The sequence below is a fragment of the Poecilia latipinna genome, unplaced genomic scaffold, assembly GCF_001443285.1.
Source record: "Poecilia latipinna isolate Pla-1442-1.1 unplaced genomic scaffold, P_latipinna-1.0 Scaffold2142, whole genome shotgun sequence".
Taxonomy (NCBI): Eukaryota; Metazoa; Chordata; class Actinopteri; order Cyprinodontiformes; family Poeciliidae; genus Poecilia; species Poecilia latipinna.
This window is the reverse complement of record NW_015114758.1, coordinates 1-14,000: the sequence shown is the minus strand read 5'-3', so window position 1 is coordinate 14,000 and position 14,000 is coordinate 1. Positions and strand designations below refer to the sequence as shown.

At 38.5% G+C, this 14,000-nt stretch overlaps 1 protein-coding gene across 1 annotated transcript; it reads right to left on the bottom strand.

The window, feature by feature from the left end:
• Positions 1-9,360: 9,360 nt before the first annotated feature.
• On the bottom strand, positions 9,361-13,922 carry LOC106936436 (interleukin-1 receptor type 1-like). Its single transcript, XM_015017445.1, has 8 exons — positions 13,762-13,922; positions 13,403-13,465; positions 12,617-12,752; positions 12,378-12,529; positions 11,218-11,361; positions 10,489-10,656; positions 9,779-10,059; positions 9,361-9,650 (listed from the first exon to the last, which is right to left on the bottom strand). Exons 1-8 carry the CDS (start codon positions 13,862-13,864, stop codon positions 9,363-9,365), a joined length of 1,335 nt encoding a protein of 444 aa, XP_014872931.1. The 5' UTR covers positions 13,865-13,922; the 3' UTR covers positions 9,361-9,362.
• Positions 13,923-14,000: the final 78 nt, after the last annotated feature.

The following is a 14,000-nucleotide window of genomic DNA, read 5'->3' as shown; positions in this document are numbered from 1 at the left end:
TATTTTTTTTATGATTCCCCAAACATTGGCTGAATATCTACGTATGCTATTGTAATAAATACATTTTAATGAAAATGTGTTGTCTCTGTTTATTTTGTAAGATTTGAGTTTAAAACTCTGACTACATATGTAGGTTGATACAAATTAAATATTAATTATTTAATGTTTCTTGCTTATAAATCCAGAGCTAAGAAATAATGACAACTCAAAAGTTGTTCATTATGTTTAGTCAGTTGAGTCTAATAAGTTATAATAAATAGGACACGCTGGAGGGACGATGTCTCTCAGCTGGCCTGGGAACGCCTTTGGATTCCCCTGGAGGAGCTGGAAGAAGAGGCTGGGAGAGGGAAGTCTGGGCCTCCCTTCTGAAGCTGCTGCCCACATGACCCGACCCGGATACGTGGAAGAAAATGGATGGATGGACAAACAGTCTCATGAAGGGAACAAAGGGTTTGATTTCTAATTGGACAGTAATATGTCACTTATAAAAATGTGAAAAGATACAGAAGAGGATAAGGGGCCTGTGACATTTTTCTAACACCAACTGATGTACAAGATTGTTTTTTTTTCTTTTTTAGATTAAATTCTGAATTCTGAGATTAAAGACACAATGATGACCTTTTTTTCTTTCCCAAATTCTCTTCCATAGGCAAACATTTATTTAGTTAATCTTTTTATAATCTGGCACATTATTTCAAACATTTCCTACCTGGTAGAAATCTATATCTACCAGGTAGGAATATATTTCAGTCAAATACCTATTTCCAGGTATTTGACTGAAATAGATAGTACTATCTATCTATTAGTATATTGTATATACTGTATATACAATTTTTTGTATATACAAGACAATATATTGTATATTTATTTTGGATAAATATACAATATTTATCCAAGATATTGTATATTTTGAATAACCTTTTTTGCATGCTTGTTCATGACATACCGGATTAAAATTGGTATGCTAATGCTATTCAGAAAGGAAAAACTTAAACTAAAGGGTTTGAATGACGGGCAGAATGTTCTAGTCGCGGTTTGAGCGTCTTTTTAAACCAGAGCAGATTAAAGGTTGGTAAAAAAAAAAAATTGGATGGACTAGCCCTTTAGATATTTACTGAATGGGAAGCTGCATTTAGCAACCATTAGCTTCATATACAAAACAAAGTCGGAGTTAAAGGCCATCTGTGTGAAAAGTATTATAATCAAATTAATCACATGCCGCTTTGGACGAGTGTAGAAAAACAACAGAGAGACAGAAAGAACTATGCAGGCTGCAGGGAGACACGCTTGTTCGTTTCAGGCTATATACTGTAGTATTTTCTGCCAGCTGCAAGTGACCAATGTCTGGTATTATTTGTTTCTCACAGGAGCATTATTTCAACTGACTTGCGGCTGGCAAAAAAATACTACAGTATATATAGCCTAAAAAGAACAAGCTTGTCTCCCTGCAGCCTGCATAATGTGTATGATACGACCCCTGTGTAAGCCGGACAGAGAGAACTTCCGGGTCAGATCGCTTGTCAAAAATGGAATAATGACAAGTGAAATTAACAGGTTGTTTTCTTTATTTTTGCAATTGCCATTTTTTCTAATTTCGTTTTAAAAATGAAAAAACAAAAAGACACATGCTTGTTTTGTTTTTCCAATTTTATTTAAAAAAAAAACAAAAAAAAAACAAAGAACGAACCATACACGGATTGAAGAGAATTTATTCCCCTCGTTTAATCTACCATTTCTCTTTCATACATTTGATTTGTTGTTGGCTTTCAGGGCCCTGTGATGGACTGGTGACCTGTCCAGGGTGAACCCTGCCTCACATGTGATGGCTGCTGGAGATGGGCACCACCAGCCCCCCTCACCACCCTGCAAGGATCAGCGTGTTGAGATTATGGATGGAAAGATTTTAAGGTAGTTTGTCTCCTTAAGTTGACACTTAAAACAGCTTCATAGTTAATGCCAACATCAACTGACTCTGTGAAATTGCTGACTATTTTTTTCTACTTCTAACATAAACAGGCAAAGAAGTCACTCAGAAATGTTTTTCCACCCGAGGTATCCGGTACCAATCATCATCACTTCTGATGATGTCACATACATAGCGAATCTACAACAGCTGAAAATTGTAAGTCTCACTTTTTTCTTTGCCATTTTTCTGTACTCTTTAAAATACAAATGCTTTCTCTGTTTAATTGCTCTATTCTTTTTTGCAGGTTTCTGAAAAGTGCAGTGAATGTTCTGTCGTTGATCCTCACTGTTCTTAGGAAGGAGAAATGTCAGTTTATCTGGAATACTGTGACACTGTATCAAAACAATACCCTGTCCTTGCTGAAATATTTTTCACATTTCCTCTAAAGTGTACCTATTGTTTTATAGTACTGATTTTCATAAGCATGTTGTCTGTAAACTTTGAATGTATTGATAATTTGTACAATTCTGTTAAAGTATATTGGCAATGTACTCTTGAAAAATGTGGGTAACATTTTATTTGATGAGGTATGCATAAAACTTGACATGATACTGTCATAAACATCTGTTAGGAACATACTAAAAGGAGTCATGAAGTGTCATTTAGTAAATAATGACACTTAATAAGAAGTTGGATTAGAAGTCCGTTAAAAGTGCCAACTCTGCATTATTTTGTAAATAATGACACTAATGCATAGTTGGCACTTTTAATGGACTTTTAATCCAACTTTTAAAGTAACTTTGCATTAAAAATGTCATCATTTACCGAATTACACTTCATGAGAACAGTCAGACATTCATAAAGACTTCTTCATGTTTATGACAGTGTCATGTCAGTCTTATACACACCCCATCAAATAAAGTGTTACCAGAATGGTGATATATTGAAAGCACAATGTAATTTGTTTAACCTGGAAAGTGTGTTGTAACTGATCCTTCTTTGTTCTGTAACCTGATGTGTTTGCAGAAGGGGCATATAGGGGGGAAAAGTGATGACAATTCTAGGGGCCCTGACCAACAGGGGGCCCTCCACAATTTATTTACTGTTCATAGAAATAAAAAAAATATGTGGCCCTGTCAATTACAAAATTACTCATATTTTATTTTCGATGATTGTTTTTAGCAGTAAAAATTTAATGTTCTCACTCCCTGATCAAAAAACAAGCATCCATATTTGCCCTGAACCCCCCTATCTGTGTTAAATGGTTCGTTCCTGCTTGGAGCCTTCAGACTGACGCCGTTCAGCAGCAGACAGTAGGAAACAAGAACGATTGTGGCAGTTACTGTGCTGCTAAGAAAAGTTAGAAAATCAGGTTTTCAAAAACAATAGAGAGGGAGAGAGAGAAAAAGGCAAGAGTGTTAATTTATAACCCAGTTTTTCTCCAAGAGGTGAGTAGACTGTGAGATCATCAACCATTTAGTATAGTTAGCTTAGCCATGGACTACTGTTTGCCTCCACTAGCATTTAATGAATTAAGGAAAAGAATTACCAACATATTCATATATTGAACTTGTCCCTTTTACCACTTAACAACAGATGAGTCAGTCAGTCAGCAGCTCTAACCCACGTCCCTCGTGACCCGTTCTCTCCCAAGTGAAATTAAAGCTGCAGTATGTAACTTTTATAAAAATATATTTTTTCCACATATTTGTTCAAACTGTCATTATGTTGTGACAGTATGACATGAGAGGTAATCTGTGAAAAATCTATTTCCTCTGCTTTCTCCCAGTGCTAGAAACAACCAGTCAGTGGCAGGAGAGTTTTAGTGCTGTCAATCACAATCTCATGTGGCTCATCCTTCCTTCCCTTTGCTCTGTGCTAAGCTGCAGCTAGCATAGCCTGTTGTGAATGCTTAGTCTACTTAGCATAGCTACCAGTGATGGCAGATAAATGATTTTCCTGTAACAATAAGTTGTTTCTCCACCAGTAGCACGTTTAGCAGTGAGTGAATGAAGTTGATTGACAGCACTAGAGCGTCCAACTGGTTCTGATTGGTTGTTTTGGTCAGAACTGTGCATTACTTTAGTTAGCAATAGTAATTCAGGAAGAAGGTGGAGGAGATTGATTGTTTTCACAGATTATCTGTCTCATAACAAACTGCTACAACATTTTGACAGCTTTAACAAATATGGAGAAAACATATTTTATTAAAGTGACATACTGCAGCTTGATAAAATGCAACTACATAACATTTTTTGAGAAGTCTGTATTGCTTCATATATATTTTGCTTATGTTGCCTATGACTGTTGCTCATGGGGAGACATTTCAGTATCCTAAAACTAATAGAAAAAATGTAAGCAACTTACTTGCATACTGTATGCATATTGTATTTTACTCTTGCATGTGAAATTCATGAGCAGTAAATATTGTACTAGTTATTAGTATTGGACCAAAGAAAGCAAGGCAGATGCAAGCCCTTTGAAATTGTGACGCTTTTGATGGGTCAGATAGACTCAAGAAATTGTAACAGCAGCTGCGTGGAGGGGATGGGGGGGGGGGATTCCTGGCAGCGCCCCTGGTTTGCAGTACTGTAGTGTAGTGTGTATGAAGCAAGTAATGTACAAAGTGGCAAAGCAGAGTAATAAAAACATTAAGTAACTAAAAAGTGTACTTCATTAGCAATTATAATGAACCAAAAGTGTAATAGCAGCATTCTGTAATCACACTACTAATATATTAAATATGTAATGCCAATACAGTGATCCCTCGCTATAACGCGGTTCACCTTTCACGGTCTCAGTACTTTGCGGATTTTTTTGTGCAGTTTTTTTCACAGTGCATTGTATTCTGCGACCTGTTTGGCTAAACAGTCTCCAAGATCCTTCTCTACCTGTGTGCCAATAACGTTACGGTATTTAAATATAAGTAAGACAGATTGGCCATTCAGGAGATGAAAGCTGAAAACTTTGAATGCCTGATGGAAAAAAACTGGCCAGAATCGGCGCAAATCCCGACCAGACTCGCTTGACGAGATCCATCGCTCTGCCGTAGATACAGCTGTGAATCTCATGGGGCAGTTTGGAGGAGACGCTTTAATAACACGACTCCGGATCACATTAAGGCCCGATTGATGCACACGAACATCCGCTGACCTGAAAACAGGTTTTGTTCTTTGGTTTCAATGTAGAGTATTTTATTATGCTGTATAATAATTGGAAAACTAAAGGTAACTACTTCACAGATTTCACTTATCGCAGGTTATTTTCAGAACTCAACCCCCACGTAAAATGAGGGATCACTGTATTCTTAAAATACATTCTAAGAATATTTTAAATGTAACCCAATCACAATAATAGTACACCCAAAATATACTAATCAAGCACGTTTATATTACATAAAAAGCAATATACTTAAAGTATACTAGGTGCAACTTAAGTTGTCCAAAAAAGTACGTTGAAGTATGGTGAGTACACTTTAAATTATACTTTAATACTATTTAAATACTACTAAAGTACACCAAGCACAAAATTAGTTGTTCCAAAATGTCACACTTTAAGTTAACTAATTTATAGAATACTTGAAGTATACTCATGATTAGTCTGACTTAAAATATGCTCAAGTATGCTAAAATTTAACATAATTGGTACATTCATTTTTCACCAGGGAAATCTTGACGTGTTTCAGTTATTGTCATGAAACTGTGGAATGAATCAAATGATGGCCTCAAATGATGTGCTTTATTTGTGAGCTTTAAAAGACCCTTAACATGTAGAATTATGAAAACTTACTCTGTTAGGTATAAGCTGTTATATCTAACAGTGTATATCTGCATATATGTAGATGTAGATGTATTGTGTAATCATGTATGTGTATTTATGAATATACATGCATCTATGCAGGTGCATGCTTAAATACAAATGTGTGTATGTGTACTTATGTATGTATATGGACAGAAGACATCTTTCATTACTGTAGGCTGCTGAGTCTCTGAATAGGGTAAATGCGTATAAGCTTGGCTTTAGCCTATTCATTTTTTGATAAATTCTGGGTTTGTAAAGTAGTATTTTACTTTTGCTTTCCTTTTTGTAATGTTGTTAATTTGCCAATATAACTTTAAGCTGAATCTGACATTGTTGTACGTTGTCCTACCATGCTGGTGCCTGGCATGTGCAGCTGTGGCCTGATGATGGAACCAGTGGGTAGCGGAGCGAATCCACACAGATGGTGTCATCTTGCTACATCTCTCATGTGTAATAATTTATGTTACAACAACCTAGTCCTTATTGTACCTCTCCATCAAAGTTCAAGTCTACATGTTTACTTCCACTCGCCTTTCACACTGACTGTCAGACACTCAGTAACTATAGAATTTTCCTTGTTTCATGTAGCTAGAAGCCATGCACTATGGTCCAGTTTCTACAAAGGGAATATGTCTGCATGTGTACCAAAATGTATCCAGTTGGAGCCTTTCATTGCAAGTGTCTAACAAATTTATGTTATTCTTACCTGCAACTCCAATTGGTGTTTCACCCAAGCTAAAATTGAAAGAATGTTAATAAGTAGTAGTAGAGCATCTGAGGACTGGAAAGACTTGCTGCAGTGTGAGATAAACCTTTCATTTTTTTTCTACAGTAATTATGTCTGTACCAGCCATAGGTGTTTGAATTGCTGTGTTTCCTAAGAATGGAAATCCTTGCATCTTTTGGAAAAAGGACACAAAATCTGTCTCCCCGTCAGCTTTTATGAGCTCGATTATCACCAGCCAGCTACACCAGTATGCCTCTATAACCACTTCTGCCACATGAAAAGAGCAAAAGACCCAAACACAATTTGCTCATAAATGTTCTCATAATGACAGAGATAAGCTCATCTCATAAAACTATGAAAAATAAATTGCTCCTTTTATCTTTCATGTTCCCTGCCGTAAGATTTTACAACCCAGATGTTCATATAAATAAACTCTCCCAAATGTAGTTAATGTTATATGACTAGTGCTATTTGTTTATGAATATTTTAAGGATATTTTCATTTTCCTCTATGGGAACTTTAAAGATCTGTAAAGGAAATTAAAAGGGAGGGCCTCGTAGCTCATTAGATTTGTCACATCACCAAAACAAACTGTAATAACAATACACTGACTTATTAAGGCAGCACTGAGTTGATTTCCTTTTTAAAACCAAGGGGAACACATAAGCATCCATATTCATGGTCTTTGGGTAAAAGAAGAGGCAGGCTGAGGACAGGGAAGATGAAAGAGCCACCTGTGGCAGGTGAAGTGGAGCGGCTGCCAATAGCACCACTCGACTCCAACACTCAGGATGGACTCCCAGTTCTCCTTGTGTCCAACGTGACAGTATGACTCAACACATATGAATTTAAAAACACTTGCACATGCTCACACACACTTTACAATATGCCTCAACATAAACAGGTGGGAACATCAATATGTCTGTCATTACTGGAAATGCAATAACGAATGATAATACATCTTTCGGCTTTTCAAGTCTAAAGTAAAAGATTTCAACATAAGGAATTAAAGTAGACTTAAAACACTGACAGTAGGTTACCTTTACAATAAATTACTGATTACACTATATTACTTAGCTACTACACTATGCTAATTTAAATTATCGGCTTGGCCTAGATAAAATTTGTCCTGAGAAATTAAGCTCAATGAGATCCCAGACAGAGCAATGATAAGAGATGAGGATTCATCAGAAATGTCCAGTGTACAGCACAGACCAAAAGTTTGGACACACCTTTTCAATCAAAGAGTTTTCTTCATTTTCATGACTATGAAAATTGTAGATTCACACTGAAGGCATCAAAACTGTGAATTAACACATGTGGAATTATATACTTAACAAAAATGTGTGAAACAACTGAAAATATGCCTTATATTCTAGGTTCCTCAAAGTAGCAACCTTTTGCTGTGATTACTGCTTGGCACACTCTTGGCATTCTCTTGATGAGCTTCAAGAGGTCGTCACCTGAAATGGTCTTCCAACAGTCTTGAAGGAGTTCCCAGAGATGCTCAGCACTTGTTGGCCCTTTTGCCTTCACTCTGCGGTCCAGCTCACCCCAAACCATCTCGATTGGGTTCAGGTCCGGTGACTGTGGAGGCCAGGTCATCTGGCGCAGCACCCCATCACTCTCCTTCTTGGTCAAATAGCCCTTACACAGCCTGGAGGTATGTTTGGGGTCATTGTCCTGTTGAAAAATAAATGACGGTCCGACTAAATGCAAACCGGATGGAATAGCATGGCGCTGCAAGATGCTGTGGTAGCCATGCTGGTTCAGTATGCCTTCAATTTTGAATAAATCCCCAACAGTGTCACCAGCAAAGCACCCCAACACCATCACACCTCCTCCTCCATGCTTCACGGTGGGAACCAGGCATGTAGAGTCCATCCGTTCACCTTTTCTGCGTCGCACAAAGACACGGTGGTTGGAACCAAAGATCACAAAGTTGGATTCATCAGACCAAAGCACAGATTTCCACTGGTCTAATGTCCATTCCTTGTGTTCTAAGCTCAAACAAGTCTCTTCTGCTTGTTGCCTGTCCTTAGCAGTGGTTTCCTAGCAGCTATTCTACCACGAAGGCCTGATTCACACAGTCTCCTCTTAACAGTTGTTGCAGAGATGTGTCTGCTGCTAGAACATTGCTAGAGCATTGACCTGGTCTCTGATCTGAGCTGCTGTTAACCTGCGATTTCTGAGGCTGGTGACTCGGATGAACTTATCCTCCGCAGCAGAGGTGACTCCTGGTCTTCCTTTCCTGGGGCGGTCCTCATGTGAGCCAGTTTCTTTGTAGCGCTTGATGGTTTTTGCGACTGCACTTGGNAAAAAAAAACACATGGTTGTTTTGTTTTACCAATTTTATTTTGAAACGAAAAAACCAAAGAACGAACCATACACGGATTGTTTATCCACAAACAGGTTGATAATTTATTTTTGACAAACCTCTTTTATCTGAAAGCTTAAGACAATGTATAACACCAATAAATATAAAATGTTACATGGAAAATCTTGAACTGTTGATTTCACATTTCACAGTAATATGTTATATTTTCATGTTTATGCTTTTTTATGAGCATTTTCAATAATAATAAGCAGCAGGAACAAAAAAAAAAACAACAGCTTTCATATTCTTTATGTGACCTTATAAATATGGAAAACATGTACAAATACTTTAATAACTTTCACAATTTACATTTACAATTTTCCTTCTTTACATGAACACTTAGAACAGGACAGAACTGGACAGATAGGCTGGTTTTACAGCTTCTGATTATTCTTCACACGTTTCTTTGACTTCACTACGTGTCAAACAGTTTTGGACTCTTGACTAAACCGAAATATTCTGCCAACATTACAAAAGATTAAAGTCAAATGTCATATTCAGTCGAGTTTTTTTTTCATCGCACCAATTCACTCAAACATTTACATCTAGCATTACAAGTTCAACAAGGCAGTTTTCTCTGGATAAGCCGCCCTCTTGCCTCTAACTGGCATATGATACCTAATTTCTTTCCAAAACCTGGAGGAAGGAGAGAGGGATGGTGACACTTGTGAGTCCTTTCCACGTCTCTCCTCGTCTTCTCTCCATGTCCTCCATTTCTGCCTCGTTCGGAGAGACTTCCACCAACACACGGCGCCCTGTTTCTTCCTCAGGTGGCGAACCGACTCGGGGAAGAGGGCCAGCTGGGCCGGGGTGATCTCCTCCAGCTCCACCAGAATAACCTGAGAGGACAGAACTCCATTAGAACCTCTTTGTTGAGGACACTGGAAGATTCTACATGAATAAGAGTTGCTTATTGGCCGAATTGTGTGACTTTCTGTGGCTATACGATGACATTTCTCTGTCTTACCTTTAAGGAGCCCTCCAGCAGCGCTCTGTTCATGGATGCCACACATTCCAGATGCTGCCTTGCGTCTGAAAACGCTTTGTCGTCACCACCAAAACCCACGCTGCCATTGCCCTCGCTGGTCCTGCTTTCGATTTGATCAACCTCCTCGCTAATCTTCGTAATGTTGTTGTTGTTACTGCTGGTGCTGCTCGTGTGCCTCTTTTTAATGAAAGTGGAAGCGGTGTAGAGCAGGAGAACACGACGACTAGCCTGAAGGTTCTCATCCACAGAGTCCACGATGGCTGCAGGAAGACAGGGAGCAAAGAGAAAGATGGGAAACTGTTTAGAATCGGATGCTTCATGCAAACCATCTCTCTGTGTAGCACTAGCTGTATTTTTGGCATCAATGTACTGCTGTAAGTTGAATCCATGTCCTGGTCTAACATTTACTTTCAGCCTGCCTTTCATTTAGCCCTATCCAAAGACAACGCATCATGATGCTTCCACCACTATGTTTAGCTGTAGACCAAAGAGTTTAACTTTGCTCTCTTCTGACCAGCGGACCTTCTTCTACATGCTACACAACGTTATGTTTGTTTAGGAGCAAAATTCAAACAGCAAAGAGGCAGGTGCGTGGGGATGAGATCATTTAATTATGACGATACAGGACGCGACAAACCGACACGAGCTTTTCCCCTTATGAGGCTAACTTTCCCATGTGGGAGACTTACCCTGCCCCGGCAGGCAGTCACGGCCCGCTATGAACAGTTTGTAGCCACAGGCCTGTTCCAACACTTCAGGCAACGTCTGCAGGGCGAACTTCTCCACTTCCTCACTGAAGCCAAAGGCACCAGGATTGGGGTATGCCACATAAGCATCATACAGCTTGCCATCAAGATCTAAAAGTGAAAAGTTCTCATTAGATGCACAACAAGGTTGCCGTCTGAACGCAGACAATACAATGTCACTTCAATATTTGTTTTTTGGGGGGTGGCTGAAAACAATAACCAGCTCGTCAACTAGCTAGCAATCATTAAAAAACATAACGTTGGCCGTCTCGTGGATGTTTGCCGTGAGTCATTTTTGCATCCAGGAGTTTTTCACGTTGGTCCTGCTCTGCGCAGCGCTGACGTTGTCGGTTAAGAAAGCGCCTGCGGCCCCTTTGAATGAGAGGCGGGTGACATTTTATCTGAAAGAGTGCAGGCAGGCCCTGTGGTTTGTGTGCTTCCTCTGTTTCTTGCACTGTATGAAGATGTGGTGAAACTCGAGATAAAACTTTGAGATTTTGTGACTTTGGAATAATGTGTGGGTACGCTGCAGCTACTGTATCTGTTTGTTTTTTTTTTAAGCTTAGACGAGGTTGATTGGGTGCTTCCATTTTATTCCAATGTGCGATCGCTTTTCAAGCGTCGTAGTATCTGCAGCACATTTTTATCTTCACCTCTGCTGTAAAGTGTTACCTTTATTTGTATAAAGGACTGGAAACGCTCTCCTGAAGCACAGCACAATGTCTATCCTGAAGATGTAGTAGACGGTGACGCTGATGACGAAGAGAACAGTCACTCCACCAAACACTAAACCGATGGGAAGGATGATGTTCGGATCTGTGGAAACAAGAAATCACATATCTGAGTAAAATCAATTTACATTGAGAATATTTTGGTTTAGGCAGATTTTCCTTATAAATCCTCCTCTAAATCAAACTGAGTTAAAACCTACAAAACAAAAATTGTTTTTAAGCAACAATCTTTTCATTCTACTTCATCGATGCCTCCAAGGCTATGGATCTAGCTGGATAATCATAACAACCTGTATTAGTGCAAAGCCACTTGTGCATCTCATATTTAACTTGAGACACCAGAGCAGGAAGTCACAGCTAAAGAGGGGGAAGTCCATCGGGTGTTCAAAGGCAACTAGAATCAACATTTGAAAAGCGTGAGCAGCAAGCGCTAACGCCAATGTTTTTTTTTTTTTGTTTTTTTTTTGTCAGGCTAAAATCTTGAGAGGAAATAAATCTCAGGTCACAACAATGAGGCTGTTGGAACGTATTCAGGGCCACAAAATGACAGTTTTATGACCCATAATTATGAAAATGAGGGTAATATTGTGGTTGGAATATGAAGTGATGATTTCAATAGATCTCTTTCTGTTAAAGATGAACTTCTACGTGTTGTTAGCGGTGGTTTTGGGTCCATCGTTCTCCGGTTGTTCAGGCAGAAGGATAAATGGAGTCTAGAGAGGCAACAGCTTCCTTTCCTTGTTCTATTTGTAATCCAGTCAGTGGAGAGCAGATATTTGTCTATGTTGTGTCAGAAAGTATTGCCACTTATGGTGGGTGAGTAGATGTCTTCTGATTCAGAAACCTAAAGAGCTTTTTCACTACTTTGATGTATCTGGTTCAAAATCTAAAATACCTCACATGTGGTCAAATCCAAATCTTAAACGGAGCAAAAATTCTTAGCGATACATATGTAGTGTATTACGTAAGAACAAAAGCAAAACCGAAACACAAATGCTCTTTAAACACAGAGTCAATGAAGAAACGGTTTTATAAGGTTAAGAGCAGCGACATTTGGCACGACAGAATCAAAGCAACACAGTTTATGCGCTCAAGCTTTACCTGTTGGCAGCAACGTAAAGTATCTCTCTGAATTGCCTTGGGAATTGAAGACCCTGCAGGTGTAGTTGAGGTAGAAATCCTCCTGCCTCAGTTCTGAGAAGTTAAGCAGCAGCTCCAACCACTCACCCTTTGGTTCATCTTGGGTCCTCGAACTGTTAAAAAGTCAAATCATTGAAAGCGTCGGCCTTAAAAGGTGGCATCATTTGTTCATTTGCAGAAGTTAATTTAAATGTACCAACCGCAGGGCTGATGTGTAGATGCGGTCAGACGGCTCAGAATCAAACATGTCCTTATTTTTGTCCAACCAAATGACGTCAACAACATGTTCCCCAGCACCAGGAACAAACACCAGACAACGCTTTGTGAAATTCGACCCTAAAAGCAAGAAGGAAGAAATTACAGATCTCTCAGCATGAGTGTACTTGTTGAGATAAACCATAGATGTATTTGAATTTTGTCTTTTTTATTTTATTTGTTTTCATTCATCTCCTTGTGAAATAAAACAAGAACAAATTACAAATCTTTAAGGCCTGGATGTATTTGCTGAGGTAAAGCAGAAATTCGTCAAAATTAGTTGTCGTTTTTTTATCTGATGATTTAAAATGCAAATCCAGTTCAGTAGGTTTGAATGTCAGAAGATGCAGAGCAAACTGTAGTTGAATTACATGCAACCTAGAGCAAATCAGCATGAATTTACGCTTTCTTAAGATATACTGAGATACTTGACCAGTGTTTAACCAAGTGATGCAAACACTGCACGGATAGTCATAAATAAAACTTGTTTAAACTGGTTTCTGGTGTGAAGAACCTGTTTTATTGCTGCTCTGATTTGTTTTGTAGATGGTGCTCATCTCAAGAGTTTTATGTAGGTCTGGAAAGTGTTGTGACTTACATCCGCAGTGAAAATGACACCAATAAAGAAATGGGTTATTTGTGCTAAACAACCCGGTTTTTAAGACTGCATCTGTAATAAATACCTGAGAGACTTTTTTTTCTGAGAAAGAAAGTCTAAAAGACGACCTCACCTTTTGCTGCCTTTATAATTTCATTTTCCGGTTCATGGATCTGTGGAGGCAGAAAGTGCTGCACTGATAAGACAAAAAAAAAAGAAGTTACATTTAAAAAATATATATGTTATTTTCTGGTGTTACTTGTTGTTCTTGCCTTAGTCAAAGATTTCTCCATCAGTTGGTTCTTTGTGTTTACTTGCTGTTTTAGTACTAACTATAGTTGTACCAGCTGTTTAATGTCTATTAGAAAAAAAATCCCTGCATGAATTTTTAACTCCAGTTTTTTTCCCTTTTTGTGTGTTATTTAAAAAAAAACAGTAGATATTTCCAAAGTTGGTTGCATAAAACATTTTTGCTGCTGAATCTGAACTGACCTGTGACCGTTGCATTCATGGTCTCTGACACAGACCTTGTTGCTCCATCCAGGGTAAAGGTCAGAGTGCAGGTGTATGCGCCACTGCCTTCAACTTTTACCATGTAGTGGATCCCCCCCCTGATGGTATGACGGCCTGTGTCCTGTATCAGGACACAGCCCTGAGTTGGAAGAGAAAAAAAATTATATATATAAAAAATTATATATTAAAATTATATATATATATATATATATATATAT

Bases quoted from the DNA above. Each gene is read 5' to 3' on its own strand.
- LOC106936436 (XM_015017445.1), bottom strand. From the start codon at position 13,864: ATGGTAAAAGTTGAAGGCAGTGGCGCATACACCTGCACTCTGACCTTT. The intron at 12,753-13,402 runs GTGAGGTCGTCT...TCTTGCTTTTAG, and splicing joins AATTATAAAGGCAGCAAAAG to GGTCGAATTTCACAAAGCGT. The intron at 12,530-12,616 runs GTTGGTACATTT...ACTTTTTAACAG, and splicing joins ATCTACACATCAGCCCTGCG to TTCGAGGACCCAAGATGAAC.